Raw genomic sequence first — 14,306 nt, 5'->3', positions numbered from 1 at the left:
GTGTTGAATGGTCTGAGTCTACGTATTTACCTTGTCCGAAATGCTTTGGAGAAGTTGCTCAAGGCGGCCGAGGAAAGCACCTTGGTTCTGGGCATATTCATCATATCACCGGAGTATTACATGTCCAAGTAGGGGAGAGACATCAAGAGTTGCTGTAGTTTCACCTTATCGATTCACCTGAGCTCCCTCTCGTTCTTGGACATCTGTGGCTCTCTCTTCACAACCCTCACATTGACTGGACTACCGGGACTGTTCTGGAGTGGGGTCCTTCATGTCTAGCCAACTGTCTTAAGGTCTTCCCTAGTCTGCCCCGTACTTCCTCTCCCGAGCCAGTTGATCAGCTGGACCTTGCTCATGTGCCCCCTGAATATTCGGACCTTCATGCTGTGTTTAGTAAGAGGCGGTCCACTACACTCCCCCCACACCGGTCCTACGACTGTGCCATTGACCTCCTGCCTGGCACTAGCCCTCCTCGGGGTCGGCTCTACTCTCTCTCTGGCCCTGAGAATGTTTCCATGGAAGAATACATCAAGGAAGCCCTCGCTACAGGTTTCATTCGCCCTTCCACCTCCCCAGCGGGTGCTGGCGTCTTTTTTGTAAAGAAGAAGGATGGCGGTCTCAGGCCTTGCATAGACTATCGGGGGCTTAACATAATTACCATTAAGAACCGCTATCCTCTCCCTTTGATGTCTTCAGCGTTTGAGCAGCTGCAGGGAGCTACCATCTTCTTCAAACATGACATCCGCAACGCGTACAACCTGGTCTGCATTAGGGAGGGGGATGAATGGAAGACTGCCTTTATCACCCCTAGCGGTCACTGGGAATACCTCGTTATGCCCTTTGGTCTCACTAATGCTCCTGCTGTCTTCCAAGCTCTGGTCAATGACGTGCTCCGGGACCTGCTGAACCAGTTCGTGTTTGTTTATTTGCATGACATTCTCATCTTCTCAAAGTCCTCCCAGCAGCATGTCCAACACGTCAGACGGGTGCTGCAGAGGCTCTTGGAGGACCGTTTCTTTGTCATATCCGAGAAATGTGAATTCCACGTCTCTAAGGTCACCTTCCTGGGCTACGTCATCTCCTGTGGAAGCGTCCAGATGGATCCTAGCAAGGTTCAAGCCGTCTTGAACTGGCCGCGTCCCACATCGGTTAAACAGGTTCAGCGGTTCCTGGGATTCGCCAACTTTTACAGATGCTTCATCCGCAACTTCAGCTCCCTTGCCGCCTCCCTCTCCGCATTTACCAAGGGCTCGTATTTACGGTTCAGTTGGTCTTCTGAAGCGGAATGGGCCTTCCAGGAGCTCAAACAACGCTTCACCTCTGCTCCCAATCTGGTACACCCTGACCCCACCCTGCCCTTTATCGTAGAGGTGGATGCCTCGGATATTGGAGTCGGGGCTGTCCTGTCCCAGCGCTCCCCTAAGGACCAAAAGCTACATCCCTGTGCCTTCTTTTCCCGTTGCCTGAAGCCAGCAGAGAGTAACTACAATGTCGGCAACAGGGAGCTCTTGGCAGTTAAGTTGGCCTTGGAGGAGTGGAGACACTGGTTGGAGGGAGCAGAGCATCCTTTTGTCGTCTGGACCGACCATAAAAATCTGACATATATCCAGGACGCCAAGCGCCTCAACCCTCGGCAGGCCAGGTGGGCTTTCTTCTTTAACCGGTTCAACTTTCTCCTGTCTTACCGCCCAGGGTCTAAGAACCTCAAACCAGATGCCCTTTCTCGCCAGTTTGACCCCTCGGAAAAGGACCGGACCCCGGAACCTATCATCCCCAGTTCCTACATCGTTGCTCCCGTCGCATGGGAGATTGAGACTGTGGTGCGAGGGGCCCAACGTCAGGAGGCTGACCCTGGAGGAGGCCCTCCTCATAGCCTTTATGTTCCCAGTCAGGTGCGCGCCCAGGTCCTTCAATGGGGGCACTCTTCTCGATTGACTGGTCATCCTGGGATCCGTCGGACTCTCGAGTTCCTTAAGAGGAGGTTCTGGTGGCCCTCTATTGAAGCCGACACCCGGGCCTTTGTCTCCGCTTGTCCCGTCTGTGCCCAAAACAAGACATCCCAACAACCTTCGCTTGGTCGCCTGCATCCCTTGCCCATCCCCAGCCATCCCTGGTCTCATATCACCCTGGATTTCATCACCGGGCTACCTCCATCTGAGGGATTCACTACCATCCTAGTTGTGGTCGATCGCTTTTCCAAGGCTGCTCACTTTGTCCCTCTTGTCAAGCTTCCCTCTGCCAGAGAGACTGCCCAGATGGTTGTCCAGCATGTCTTCTGCCTCCATGGCTTGCCCCTGGATGTTGTCTCTGACCGTGGTCCCCAGTTCACATCCAGGTTCTGGAAGGCTTTTTGTTCCCTCCTGGGCGCTTCCATCAGTCTCTCCTCTGGGTTCCACCCACAGTCTAGCGGCAAGACTGAGAGAACCAACAAAGATCTGGAGAGGGTGCTAAGAAGCTTTGTGTCCTCCAATCCTTCCACCTGGAGCAAGTATCTGGTCTGGGCGGAGTACACGCACAATACCCTTCAGAGCTCCTCCACTGGCCTCTCACCTTTCGAATGTCAATATGGCTTCCAACCACCACTCTTCCCTGAACAGGAGAGGGAGGTAGTAGTTCCGGCTGCCCAGGGGTTCGTCCAACGCTGCCACCGTACCTGGAGGAGGGTCCGATCCGCCTTGCAGCTCGCTTCTTTTCGGCAGAAAGTGCAGGCTGACTGACACCGCCGCCCAGCTCCTCGGTTCCGGACCAAACAGAAGGTCTGGCTGTCTAACCGGAATCTTCCACTCCATGTGGAGTCCTGCAAATTGGCTCCCCGGTTCATCGGACCTTTTAGGATTTTGGAAAAAGTAAACCCTGTGGCCTACCGGCTCCTCCTTCCTCGGTCGATGAAGATGCATCCCATGTTCCACATCTCTCACCTCAAGCCGGTACTTACCAGTCCCTTGGTTCCTGCTTTCAGACCTCCCCACCCCGCCCCGCATGATTGACGGTCAGCAAGCCTACATTGTCCGTCGCCTCCTTGATAGTCGCCGGGTTAGGAGGAGCATTCAATACCTGGTCGACTGGGAGGGTTATGGTCCTGAAGAGCGTTCCTGGGTTCCGGCCCGGGACATTTTGGATCCTGAACTCAGCAGGGATTTTCGCCGTCGCCACCCTGATTGTCCAGGAGGTGCATCAGGAGCCGTTCCTAGGGGAGTGGGTCCTGTGAGGCTGCCGGTTGGTTCCCTCCATAACCCCTGGATGACACCTTCACTTTTTTTTTCCCTTTGCTAATTGTTACCAGTTTCTCCTGTGTTTATTGCTTAACTGCCTTTTATCAGGTTTATTGGTTTCACCTGTTTTTGCTTGTATTTAAGTTCTGTGGTTTCTTCCCTCTGTGCTCAGTCTTGACAAGCCGTTTGCCTAGTGGTAGCTTGTCTTGAGCTCCTATATTTGTAACTGTTTACCTGTGTGATTCTAGTAAAGTACTTTTATTTATGACTGCATACCTGCTTCTCGCCTCGTCTGTCTGCACTTGGCTCCAGAACCAGCCTCGCCCTGACAGTGGTAGAGAGAAAACGGGGAATTACAGACCGGTAAGCTTGACATCGGTAGTGGGGAAAATGCTAGAGTCCATTATAAAGGATGTAATAGCAGAGCACTTGGAGAAAGGTGACCGGATCGGGCAAAGTCAAGATGGATTTACAAAAGGTAAATCGTGCTTGACTGAGCTCCTGGAATTTTTTGAGGATGTAACTGGTAAAATAGATAAGGGAGAACCAGTGGATGTGGTGTATTTGGATTTTCAAAAGGCTTTCGAATAGGTCCCACATAAGAGATTAGCGTGTAAAATTAAGGCACATGGGATTGGGGGCAAGGTATTGACTTGGATAGAGAACTGGTTGGCAGACAGAAAGCAAAGAGTTGGAATAAACTGCTCTTTTTCCGAGTGGCAGGCAGTGACTAGTGGGGTACCGTAGGGATTGGACCTTGGACCCCAGCTATTCACAATATATATTAATGATCTGGACGAGCGAACTAGATGTAATATCTCCAAGTTTGCAGACGACACAAAGCTGGGTGGGCGTGTGTGCTGTAAGGAGGATGCCGAGAAACTCCAGTATGATTTGGACAGGTTGGGTGATTGGGCAGAAGCATGGCAGATGCAATATAATGTGGATAAATGTGAGGTTATCCACTTTGGTCTCAAAAACAGGAAGGCAGATTGTTATCTGAATGGCAATAGGTGAAGGGGAAGTGCAACGAGACCTGGGCGTCCTTGTGCATCATTCACTGAAGGTAAGCATGCAGGTGCAGCAGGTGGTTAAGAAGGCAAATGGTATGTTGGCCTTCGTAGCAAGAGGGTTTGAGTACAGGAACAAGGATGTCTTGCTGCAGTTGTACACGGCCTTGGTGAGACCACATCTTGAGTAGTGTGTGCAGTTTTGGTCGCCTTATCTGAGGAAGGATGTTCTTGCCATGGAAGGAGTGCAGCGAAGATTCACCAGGCTGATACCTGGGATGGCAGGAATGACATACGAGGAGAGATTGGGTCGATTGTGCTTGTACTCGCTGGAGTTTAGAAGAATGAGAGGGGATCTCATCGAAACTTTTAAAATTCTAACAGGACTAGACAGACTAGATGCTGGAAGGATGTTCCCGATGGTCGGGGAGTCCAGAACCAGGGGTTACAGTCTAATGATAAGGGGTAAGCCATTTAGGACAGAGATGAGGAGGAATTTCTTCACCCAGAGAGTGGTGAACCTGTGGAATTCTCTACTAAAGAAGGCAGTAGAGGTCAATTCATTAAATATATTCAAGGAGTTGGATATATTTCTTAAGGCTAACGGGATCAAGTGATATGAAGAGAAGGCAGGAACAGGGTACTGAATTTGGATGATCAGCCATGATCTCATTGAATGGCGGAGCAAGCTCGAGGGGCCGAATGGCCTACTCCTGCTCCTATCTTCTATGTTTCTATGTTTCTATGTGTGAGTGTTGCAGCAGTGATATGGTTGTGAAGATGAAGTGAAGCCATGATTGTGAAGTGTGAGTGGTGGTAGATAGAGATTGTTGGTAGGCGAGTGCTGGGGTGTGATGCATTGATCAGTGTGTGAGGCTAGTGGTGGAGATGGTGGTATGTGGCATTTGCTGAAGCCTTCACTCACCTTGACCACCCGTGTGAGGTCATTAAAATTCTTCCTGCACTGTATGGCGGACATTGGCACCACAGTACTTGCCATTACATGACTGGCTATCTCCTGCCACATGGTACGGGAGGTGTACAGCAAGGGCTTCTTGTCACTTTGCTGGTAGAGTACAGCCCGCCTCCTCTCCACAGCCACAATGAATACCTCCAGAGCTTCGTTGGAGAACCTCCTGACTCTCTCCCTGTTATGACACTCTGCCATAACACTTCCACTTCCACTTCCAGTTCTGCTTCCACTTCTGCTTCGAGTTGCAACTGCCCTGACAATGCACCTCCCCTTTAAGTAGTGGAAAAAGCCTGTGGCACGCATGACTGTGAATTTGACTGGCCCTGATATTGGTCCACCTGTTGAGCCAATGAACAGCAGTTTTAGTGCTGAAATCTTGACTATAATCATGTTACTGAGGAGTGAGCACGAATCTTGAGTGCTACCTAGACCATTTTGAGGTGACACAGCTTAACATCATTTGGCCTTAACACTGCCCGTTTTATGTCTACATCCACTTTCTAGGCCAATATGTTCCAAACAATAATAGAACTCTGTTATTCATGTTATTGCCTCTCTCCTGTAATTGGGTTAAGTGGAAAGAATTTGGGTAGTTTCAACCCTGTGGGTTTGAGCACTAAATTGACAGCTTCAGAGAGGCTCCAAGGATGGTCGGTGTGGGAGATAGAGATGCCAGATTGGTGCAATAGGTAATGTTCTTCTGAGGTGAAGTTATGTTGTTGGTTTAGAGTACAGCAGAATATAAGGAGACACTGTCAACACAGAGGGAGCTACAGCAAGAGTAAGAAAAGTAAGAGCAGTCATTATAGTACTCAGTAGCAACTCTGAAAGATATTGGCCCTGAAATTCGGGTCTCCATGGGTGAGTACGCACGGGGTACTCACCCGTAGGCCCAATGGAAGTGCCAGCTTCCTGCATGCACTGTGCATGCGCGGGAAACCGGCTCTTCCGTTCCCCTGAACGAAGGAGTTCAGAGGTCGAACGCGTGCGCAGGAGAGGCTGCGCATGCGCATCGAACATACGTTCTTTTTGCAGGTTTTCCCGGGAGGGTAAGTCTCCAGAAGTTACACATATAAAAAGCAGTCGCAAGGCCTGCTTTTTACAAGGTAAGTGATGAATTAGTTAAAATTAAAACATTTTTCCCACAGGTTTATTATTTTTAAATACTTTAAAGAAAGTTAAATTTATTTTTAATTTTTTTCAAAAATTTAAATTATTGTTTAAAATAGTTATTTCATGTAATTTATAGTTTATTTAAAAAATGTGATGTTTTTTTAAAATTTATTTGAAGATTTAGTGATGTTTTGGGGCTTATAGTATTTATAAGTTTGACAGCACTTCCTGTCAAGCTTATGAATGAAGCATTCCCTGCTCCGATTGGCTCCACATGGCCCACGTGATCCCAGGGGACGCATCGAACTAACTGCGCCCCTGGGATACGCAAGCACTGCGCGTCGGGAATTGGAGCAGGCCCAGGATCGGAATTCCACGGGGGCCCACAGCACAACGGCCGGCGCGTTAGGTAAGTGCAGGTCGGGGGCTTACACCCGCAGGAAGCCCCCAACCCGAATTTCTGGGCCATTACCACACATGATTTGAGGGAATAATAAAAGGCATGTTTTTTAAAAGCTCAAATAGGCGATGGGCATGCACACCGAGCTCATAAGAACATAAGAACATAAGAAATAGGAGCAGGAGTAGGCCATTTGGCCCTTTGAGCCTGCTCCGCCATTCAATAAGATCATGGCTGATCTTCTACCTCATCTCCACAAATAGTTCAGTTTGATAAGGAAGAGTTGTGTTTGTTAATGGACGGCAAACTGCGAAATCTTTGCAATATCCCCTGTTGAAACTAAGTGAAATTAAAGGACATATTTATTTACGAATGATGATGCTTTACACAGAGAAAGGTTTCCAATTTCTGAGACTGTTTAGAATTCTCTAATACAGCCTGAAAGATCCGATAGTTGTACCAATATAACCGGTGAGGATATTAACAAATGTGGCTGAACTTCCCATTTTTGAATTCATTTTTAAATTATATTTTCAATCTTTTACATTTACAGATTTAGATTTCATGAAGCCATTCCACATTTTTATGACATGTGTTTATGGGAGGAGTACATTCCTTGTTTAAGGTTTCTTGGCACAGCTGGGCTGGGAGATGTGCAAGATAAAGGTTAAAACAGTTGATTTATTCTTGGTCCTTGGTCCGTCTATGTTGGAGAATAAAGGATCCTGCTTACTAGTGATGTTGTTTATTAGAGACACTGTCTATCGGTGGGCCTCTGCCAGCTTAATCCCCCTCTTGTGCTATCCATCTGTCTCACTTTAGAAGGTAGAAGGGGCGAGTGGGATCATTTTATGGACAGCTAAGTGAAATTGTTCACTTAACATCCCATGATCTAAGTTTTTTATTTACAAGAGCCTCCAGTATGTCTGAAATTTTTATTTTAATTGCTTAACAAAATAGCTCTTTACATTTGCATCATTTGACTATAAGCCTTTTAGCTGCATGCCTTTTTGCTAATTTTGCAATTCATATATAATGTAGAATGACAATTTTAAATGAAAGTGAATAAATGCCTTTTGCCCACTGTGGAGTACTGTGAAATAGAGTCAAAAGACCTGGTCACAAGACACCAGTGAGATATCTAACTTTGAAATATTTTCACTCACCCAACAGAATACAAGGTCCCCTGCCCTACTACCTCTGATTTGCACATCAGTGCACCCTGTGGCAGCTTCACTTACGATGTACTGTAATACAGCAGAGCTTTTTAAAGATCACAGTGCATTGTACATTAGTCCATTGATGTGTGTCAGATGCAAAGCCCTGGAGAACTAATCTCAGCAGCCTGCTCAACAGTGATCCCGGATAGGAATGAGTTGTCTGCCAACCCAATCAGACCTGTATTATGGACATGGTAGGGAAGAAAACAGCAAAGTCAAAGAGAATAATATATAAAATGGGAGGGGCTGGAGGAATAATGAAAAGCAATAAACAACAATTAAATGATGTTTATGATCAATCTCTTAGGTATTTCATAAAACTTAACTGTCACGTTGATTTACCATCTATGAAATAAATTTGTTGTTGTGAGCAGCTATATTACTATATAAATAATTTTCTATTGTATAATTTTTCCTTTTCAGATGTTAGTTCAGAATAAGCATATATTTTGATGTTCAACAAAAGGAAATGATTTGAATCACTTTATTGGAATTTTGTACAGTTATGTTGATGGAAACAACATCAGAAATCCCTCATACGCCTGAAAGATCCAATAGTTGAGTTGTAGCCGCCCCAGTCACTGAATCTCCTGTATTCACCGGGTCTCATGAAGTACTGGCGGCCTCTGTAGTTGGGCTGCTCATAGAAGTTCCAGTAACCGTCCATCACATGGCAGGAGTGAATGTCACGGTAACGGAAACGATCGTAGACAGATGGACAGTCATCCATGAATTCCATCATCTGTCCTCCAAAGTCAGGCCTCTCGTAAATCTTCATTCTGTAGTTTCCACCTCGGTACTGTAATATTAAAGTAATTGATGAGTTATAAGATCTCTTTCTTTTATGCAATAGGAAAATAATTTTTATCAATTGCTCACTATACCATAAAATAGTTGATCTTTTGAGTACTAAGGGGAAAAATTTGGTATTGACCATTTTGGGGCGCTAACATCGCCTGGGTGCTAACTTTAGCGCCAGCAACCGCGAAATTGAGTTTTAGTACCCCAAGAGGGAAGTGGAGCGCTAAATCAAGCGCTACACACTTCTCTTTGGGCTCCACCTTCAGAGCGCTAATCAAGTTCCGGCGCTGTCAATTAGAAAGTCGTCAGACAGACTGGTGCCTTCCAGTTCTTAAAGGGCAGGTTTTATCATGCTGCACAGCCTCACTCTGATCATTGCTGCTTGTGAATTGGGTCTGCAAGGAGCTGCAAGCCTTCAGTCAAAGAAGTCATGGCTGATCCAAGGCCCAGAAAGAGAGCTCACCGGTTCAGCGACCACACTTTGGAGGTTCTGGTAGCAGCTGTGGAACACCAACAGGCAGTGCTCTTCCCGGACACTGGTAGGAGGCCATTGCCGCAGGACTTTAGGAGGATGTGGAGGGAGGTCGCCCAGAACGTGTCGGCCAGAAGTGTGGTCCACAGAACTCACACCCAGTGCTGGAAGAAATTCAACAACCTCACTCGGGTGGTCAGGGTGAGTACATGCTTCAAAAACCTCTACATGCTACCATCTCAACCTCACTGTGCACACACTGTATAAACCACCACAACCCCAACACTCACCCACCAACTATACCCACTTACTAAAAGTGACATCCACATCTCACACCTTGCATACATTAACAGCTATTCAACTATGGCAGGCACAGCTGCCAAACACATAGCTGCACACTCACTCACACGCTTTCCTTTTTCTTGGAGGCCAAGCTTGCTCACAACAAGAGGGAGCAACTATGAACGGGAGGAGGTGAGGCGGACTTGCACTCCTTACAGACCTGGAGGAGCACATGCGCAGCATCATTGGGGCCCAGGTTGTGGGCGCTGTGGCCGTCGGAGACTTTGACCCCCTTGTGGACAACACGGTATGTTCATCACCTCTCTCTCTTCTCTCATACTACTTCCCCCTCACACCACAAGCCTTTCCCACTTTCCATCTAAGTATACTGTCTTCATTCCTTGCTCCCTTCCTGTCCCCCTCCTCTGACCTTTACCCCACTCTTGTGCCTTTATGCTTTCAGATAATCAGCCACCAGATGACCAACCTGTCCCTCAGCCTCCCAGTGGCAGCAATGCGGGAGAGGAGGAGGAAGAACAAGCCAGAGCCTCACTGCCTGTGTCTCTCGAAGGCGCTAGGTCCGATAATGGGGCACCGCGGCCGCTGGAGGGAAGCCTAGTACATGGGTCTGATGTGGGTAAAGTTCTGGGACCCAGCAGGCTGCAGCAATGCCACAGGGAAAGGGAAGCTCAGGGGCCATCTCCCCAGAGGGTGCGTACACGTGCGAGTTCTGCTGCACAGGACTCAGATGAGGACGTTGATGTGGAGGCGTTGACCAGATAGGCGATGGGCATGCACACTGAGCTCATAAGAACATAAGAACATAAGAAATAGGAGCAGGAGTAGGCCATTTGGCCCTTTGAGCCTGCTCCGCCATTCAATAAGATCATGGCTGATCTTCTACCTCATCTCCACAAATAGTTCAGTTTGATAAGGAAGAGTTGTGTTTGTTAATGGACGGCAAACTGCGAAATCTTTGCAATATCCCCTGTTGAAGCCTGGATGGAGCCGCTGGCGTCGAAATTGAGAGCGACTGTGACCTTAACTTCCACTGAGAGAGACGTCCTGGTCCTGAGCTGAGGCTGGAAGTCTGGCTGCAGGAGGTGGCAGAGCTCTGTGACCACCTCCTTGCTGAAGCGGAGCCTTCAAAGGCACTGCTCCTCTGAGAGATGAATGTAGGAGAAGTGCTCTCGGAAAACCCTGGGAAGGTAAGGCCTCTTGTTGCGAAGTCTGTGGGCCCTACTTCTACCTCTGGCCAAATTTGGCAATCTCTGTCTCTGCACCCACTGCCTCCGACTTAGTTGCCGGAGGGGACGGTGGCGTGCCAGTACAGCCCCCATAAATGAGAGAAAAGAGGACGTAGAAATGTTCAGGGCAATGCAAGGAAGAAAATGTTAGAGCAGCAACAAAGCAAAAATGGAGAAAATGTGAACACAGCCAAAATGCTATCTGACAAGCCAGCAATGAATCTGACCTCCCAATAAGTGATCCCTTTAAATACCTCCCTGGGAGTGGCAAACTCAGGTATCAACGCCTGCTATTTCTGTCGTTCTCAGCGCCAGGCGGTAGGTCAGGGGAAGTGACTGAATTTCGCATCTGGGGTGCTAACGGGGCGTTGCACACTCATTGAAATCACGTCTGAGTGGCGCTAGATTGCCAGGCACTAAGTGTTAACACCGCCGCTAAATGACGACTGAATTTCGCTGGAGGCGTTGGAATCGCCGTACCTGGGCAATAAGCCTTTAGCACCCCGTTAGCACCCCACCTGGGTACCGAAATTCTAGCCCTAAGTGTTTTTCAGTTTTCAAAATAGCATTCTTCCCATCAGATAGAAAACTAAGATTGTTTTTTGGAACTTCTAACAGATGCTTGATGGTGTGTTACAGAGGATTCCAATCCAAAGGATCTTCCTTATTTTGGGGAAAAATATTTAAGAAAAAAAATAGATATTTTTGTGTATGAATCTGCAATGCAGTCTAATTAATGTGAATGGAACATTAGAATAAGAAATACAGAAACATTTAAATAAGCCAACTCATGTATTCGTGATAGTTTTGACTTAATTTTTTAAAGTTGTTATCAAGAATATTTGATAGAATTTATACGCGTTCAGTAAACTTACGTATGGGTAGGTGCGACATGACCTGATGTTGTCATTGAATCCCATCCAGCTTTGGTAGTCAGGATATTCTCCCCTGCTTAGAACATACTGGTATCCCATGTAATTGGGTCTCTCATACACCACCCACCAGTCACTCTCAACACGGATGGAGTTACAGCGGCTGAAGTAAGGGGACAGGTCAGCAGAGTCAGTACTGCACTCGTAGTGCCGACCCTGGAAGTTCCTGTCCTCATAAAAGATGATCTGTGGGGGAAAAAATGTCTGATAAGTAAGCAAGCCTCAGCATTTTGAAGGTAATTACTAAAACTGCTAGCATTTACTGAGATAAAAATCTACCTTTCCCATTTTAAGATTGTGTAGAGTCAAGAGAAACACTATTTTGAGGCCTACAGAATCGGCGACCTTTTATACACACCAGAAAATGCACTGTCGGAAAATCTTTATCAGCTAAATGGCTACACTGAATTGTTCCCAGCATGCACTTCACTCTGGAAAGGAGTGACATTCATGATTTTGAACTGGTGCTGTTTTTTTTGTAATCTCTTTGTAACTTGTAAGCTTTTTGTACAAAAAGAACTATGCTTCTAAGTGATTTACTACAATGAGCTTTCTGGAATCCTCCAAACTGAGCAATAGCAGCCTCAGCGAAAACATCCTGGGATATGACAGACCCCTTTTCACCAAAGGTTTCTATGTGGACAGTGCGGGCTGCAAAATGAATAACGTGGGTGCTGAAATGCCAGTATTTCTCCATTTTTTACTCATGTCCACTCTTCTTTTGCTCAATGGATCAATGGATCAAATAATCAGTCTCTGATTACTTTAACTACTGATTGTTTTTGCCAGTTGGCTTCTACTTTAACTGGCAATGATTTTTGATTTTATATTCCTGAAAAGGAACAAAATTATTTTAAAAGCATTCACATTGTGTGTGATTCAGAGTAATTCATAGACAAATTTTATATCAATTCACCCTGAGGAAAGACGGGAAGAGCCTCGAGTGGAGCATAATCGCCGGGATGGACTGGTTGGGCTGAATGGCCTGTTTCTGTGCCATATATTCTATGCAATCTTAAGAGTTGGATGCACCTGTTCTTTATTATAACTGTTTACATAGAAGATAGGAGCAGGAGTAGGCCATTCGGCCCCTCGAGCCTGCTCCACCATTCAATGAGATCATGGCTGATCATCCAAATTCAGTACCCTGTCCCTTCCTTCTCCCCATATCCCTTGATCCCTTTAGCCTTAAGAAATATATCCAACTCCTTCTTGAATATATTTAATGAACTGGCCTCCACCGCCCTCTGTGGCAGAGAATTCCACAGGTTCACCACTCTCTGGGTGAAGAAATTCCTCCTCATCTCAGTCCTAAATGGCTTACCCCTTATCCTTAGACTATGACCCCTGGTTCTGGACTCCCCGGCCATCGGGAACATCCTTGCTGCATCTAGTCTGTCCAGGCCTGACAGAATTTTATAGGTTTCGACGAGATCCCCTCTCAATCTTCTAAACTCCAGTGAGTATAAGCCCAATCAACACAATTTCTCCTCATACGTCATTCCTGCCATCCCAGGTATCAGCCTGGTGAATCTTCGCTGCACTCCTTCCATGGCAAGAACATCCTTCCTCAGATAAGGCGACCAAAACTGCACACAATACTCAAGGTGCGGTCTCACCAAGGCCCTGTACAACTGCAGCAAGACATCCTTGTTCCTGTACTCAAACCCTCTTGCTACGAAGGCCAACATACCATTTGCCTTCTTAACTGCCTGCTGCACCTGCATGCTTACCTTCAGCGACTGGTGCACAAGAACACCCAGGTCTCTTTGCACTTCCCCTTCTCCCAATCTATTGCCATTCAAATAATAATCTGCCTTCCTGTTTTTGCCACCAAAGTGGATAACCTCACATTTATCCACATTATAGTGCATTTGCCATGTTTCTGCCCAATCGCCCAACCTGTCCAAATCGTACTGGAGTTTCACGACATCCTCCTCACAGCTTACCCTCCCACCCAGCTTTGTGCTGTCTGCAAATTTGGAGATACTACATCCAATTCCCTCATCCAGATCATTAATATATATTGTGAACAGCTGGGGTCCTAGGACCGATCCCTGCGGTACCCCACTAGTCACTGCCTGCCACTCGGAAAATGACCCGTTTATTCCAACTCTTTGCTTTCTATCTGCCAACCAGTTCGCTATCCAAGTCAATACGTTGCCCCCAATCCCATGTGCCTTAATTTTGCACGCTAATCTCTTATGCGGGACCTTATTGAAAGCCTTCTGAAAGTCCAAATACACCACATCCACTGGTTCTCCCTTATCTATTTTACCAGTTTGGAGCTAGAGTTTCCGTTTTGGGCGCAATCAGGAAATTGCACCCAAAATGTGCTTGAAATTGCATTGGTTAGGTTATGCTTCAAGTTCCTGCTCAAATTCATTTGCATAATCACAAACATAAAATCTTCCATGAAGCAGTACAGTCGGACAGCGTTATAGAACATAAACTTTTGTTTTCCTTTAAAAAGTATTCCTTGATATATTTAAGAGTTGTAACCTGTTCAGTAATACAGCTGAAACCGAGTTTATCACCAAAAATATGCATTTTTGCTGAGTGTGTCCGATCCGCCAACTGTGAGTAACCTGATTTAAACAAAAATGACTTAGAAAGAACTATGTTGAACCATTAAACAGTTTCA

At 46.6% G+C, this 14,306-nt stretch overlaps 1 protein-coding gene across 1 annotated transcript; it reads right to left on the bottom strand.

Annotated features, from left to right (window-relative positions):
- Positions 1-8,451: 8,451 nt before the first annotated feature.
- On the bottom strand, positions 8,452-11,950 carry LOC147120175 (gamma-crystallin S-1-like). Its single transcript, XM_085983837.1, has 3 exons — positions 11,942-11,950; positions 11,606-11,848; positions 8,452-8,727 (listed from the first exon to the last, which is right to left on the bottom strand). The coding sequence occupies exons 1-3, from the start codon at positions 11,948-11,950 to the stop codon at positions 8,452-8,454; spliced, it is 528 nt and encodes a 175-aa protein (XP_085839963.1).
- Between the last annotated feature and the right edge of the window lie 2,356 nt (positions 11,951-14,306).

Source organism: Somniosus microcephalus, chromosome 4 (assembly GCF_052327205.1).
Source record: "Somniosus microcephalus isolate GS21.2 chromosome 4, FLI_Smic_1.0, whole genome shotgun sequence".
NCBI classification, from domain to species: Eukaryota; Metazoa; Chordata; class Chondrichthyes; order Squaliformes; family Somniosidae; genus Somniosus; species Somniosus microcephalus.
Note: the sequence above shows the minus strand (reverse complement) of the source record. Positions and strands in the feature narration are given on the sequence as shown.

What these genes read in the sequence shown, in the direction of transcription:
- LOC147120175 (XM_085983837.1), bottom strand. An exon ending in CATGTCGCACCTACCCATAC is followed by an intron (nt 8,728 to 11,605) that starts GTAAGTTTACTG and finishes TTAATATTACAG; the next exon opens with TACCGAGGTGGAAACTACAG.